This window comes from Clytia hemisphaerica, unplaced genomic scaffold (genome assembly GCF_902728285.1).
Source record: "Clytia hemisphaerica strain Z4C2 unplaced genomic scaffold, Clytia hemisphaerica genome assembly, whole genome shotgun sequence".
NCBI classification, from domain to species: Eukaryota; Metazoa; Cnidaria; class Hydrozoa; order Leptothecata; family Clytiidae; genus Clytia; species Clytia hemisphaerica.
The window spans coordinates 559,018-561,058 of NW_027103727.1; the positions used below are offsets into that span (position 1 = coordinate 559,018).

The 2,041-nt window shown below is 36.5% G+C and overlaps 1 protein-coding gene across 1 annotated transcript; it reads left to right on the forward strand.

Annotated features, from left to right (window-relative positions):
- Nucleotides 1–248: 248 nt before the first annotated feature.
- LOC136804856 (uncharacterized) lies at nt 249–1,809 on the forward strand. The gene is made up of 3 exons (XM_067061374.1): nt 249–711; nt 1,033–1,190; nt 1,698–1,809. The coding sequence occupies exons 1-3, from the start codon at nt 249–251 to the stop codon at nt 1,788–1,790; spliced, it is 714 nt and encodes a 237-aa protein (XP_066917475.1). The 3' UTR covers nt 1,791–1,809.
- The last annotated feature ends 232 nt before the right edge of the window (nt 1,810–2,041 follow it).

A 2,041-nucleotide genomic window follows, 5' to 3' on the forward strand; every position in this document is an offset into this window, starting at 1 on the left:
AATAGTATAATAGTACATTCTATGTTAGGATATTAACCCCCCGAAAACAAGAGGCATTTATTTTTTGGAAAGTCCACTGTAGAACGCTCTTCACCGTGGCTGCTTTTTTTTATTATGTCTTTTTTCTTCTTTTTTTCCCCTTTTTATTCGGCGCCAAGGACACAAACAATTGAATGAAAATGACATCTGTTGGAGAGTAACTTTTCGAACTGTCGCGTAAATGAAATTAAAAGCGTTGTCAAGTCAAGATGGTTTTGATTGCAAAATGTCAGAATGAAAAAGAAACAAATGAAGTTATTGAATTCCTCAAGTCAAAATCAATCGACTACGTAGTCGTTGAAGAATGCGACCCTGTTCCTGATGATATGAATGAGACAAGCACATCATCTCCCAAAGAAATTCCAGAAAATACGGAGGCTCAAGACCATCAAGATAATGAAGATTCCGTAGAAGAAAGTGATGAAGAAGAAATGGTAAACGTCCAAGATGTATCAAAAAAGGTCGAGGCTTGGCTTGCCAAATCTGGTGTGAGCAAAACATTTTTCGCAGAGAGTATCTTAAAGAAGAGGCAGTCTACGCTCTGCGATCTTTTGAAAAAAAAGAAAATACCAAAATCCAGTCAAGGTTGGCTCCCTTGGATCCGAATGAAAGAATTTCTCGAAAGCACCAAAGAAAAATCGGATTTGATAACCGCCTTCAAAAACCGGGAAGGTAAGTTAAATTTAATTTCAAACGATTTTGATCAACGAAATGCTTTTTGTACTCACGCCCTAATGTTTTCAAGTTTCTATGTAAGCGTCGCCTCTAATACATTTCCACTCACGACACTCTCCCTCCAGGCGAAAATTGTGAATTTGTTTTAAAGCTCTGTAATTAATTTTATCTAATCTATAAGAAAACATAACTCAAAGATGAAATAAAAATAATTGTACTAATTTTATTGAAAAATCGTGTCTATTGCCTATAAGATCCGAAGCTTGATGGTAAGATTGCGTTTAGATAATAGTCTATTATTATTTGTTTGTTTTTTAGTTAAAGAAAAATTGGACTTCAGAAAGTCAGCAAAACCATACAAGTTCAGCAAAGTTCAAATAGCTTTACTTGATAAATATTACCAAAACAAACGTGGAATCCTTGACGAGGACACAAAAGAAGCCTTATCTAAAATCGCTGACATACCTGCGAAAAACGTAAGTAAAAGATGATTTTCTCTGTGGTTATCCACGCCTTTCAGTTTTAATCACAGATTTCTGTAAAGCCCGAAAGGCTAGATGGCGTGCTTCAAGCTCTTCCAAGCAAGAAAAAGTGAGTACCGGGAAAAATATTTCTGCTATTGTTTCCGAAAATCGGCAAAGCTTCTGATTGGTCAAGCGCTGAAATTCTATTGTAATGTCACGTGACTTAGATAGGATTTCCAATCTAACTTCGACACACTTTTCAGCAAAAGCTAGAGATCTAGCCCTTTGGGCTTTACGCATCGTTGGTTTTAATCTAGGAGCCTATAGGCTAATTTGCGTTGTGGGCGAAAAGACGAGGATTTTGCTCCGTGCTATTTAGGCAGGGTCAATAAAAATTCATCAGCGAGTATGGTTGCTATTGGTCTCAAAGTTGGGAATTGTGATTTTAGAAAATTTGGAAAATCTAGACACGCCCTTAACCCGCACTTTGACATCAAGCACTATTTACCTATCATTTAGGCTGTCATTTGGTTTCAAAATGCTAGAAAACGACAAAGAGATGGGGAATATACACCGGGAGAACACCAGGCGAAAATTCAAAAGAAGCTGTAATTTAAACTATTATTTTTGTTATCAATATGCGAAAATACAATTTTAACACTTTTATACGAACCAGTATTTTTTTCGGCACTTCGAGCTTCAAATTGTTCTTATCCTATTCTCTATAGAATACTCCCAGATACCTAATAGCCGATAAATGTTTCGCCTAGGACATTTTTATTCGAACCGCTTATTAAGTTTTAAGATTTTTTCCATTCCTCGCTTATTCCAAACCCCCGGCTATTACGTATCCGAGCGAAAGC

Coding starts and splice junctions, on each gene's coding strand:
- LOC136804856 (XM_067061374.1), top strand. CDS start 249: ATGGTTTTGATTGCAAAATGTCAGAATGAAAAAGAAACAAATGAAGTT. Junction 712..1,032: donor CGCCTTCAAAAACCGGGAAG/GTAAGTTAAATT, acceptor TTTGTTTTTTAG/TTAAAGAAAAATTGGACTTC. Junction 1,191..1,697: donor CTGACATACCTGCGAAAAAC/GTAAGTAAAAGA, acceptor CCTATCATTTAG/GCTGTCATTTGGTTTCAAAA.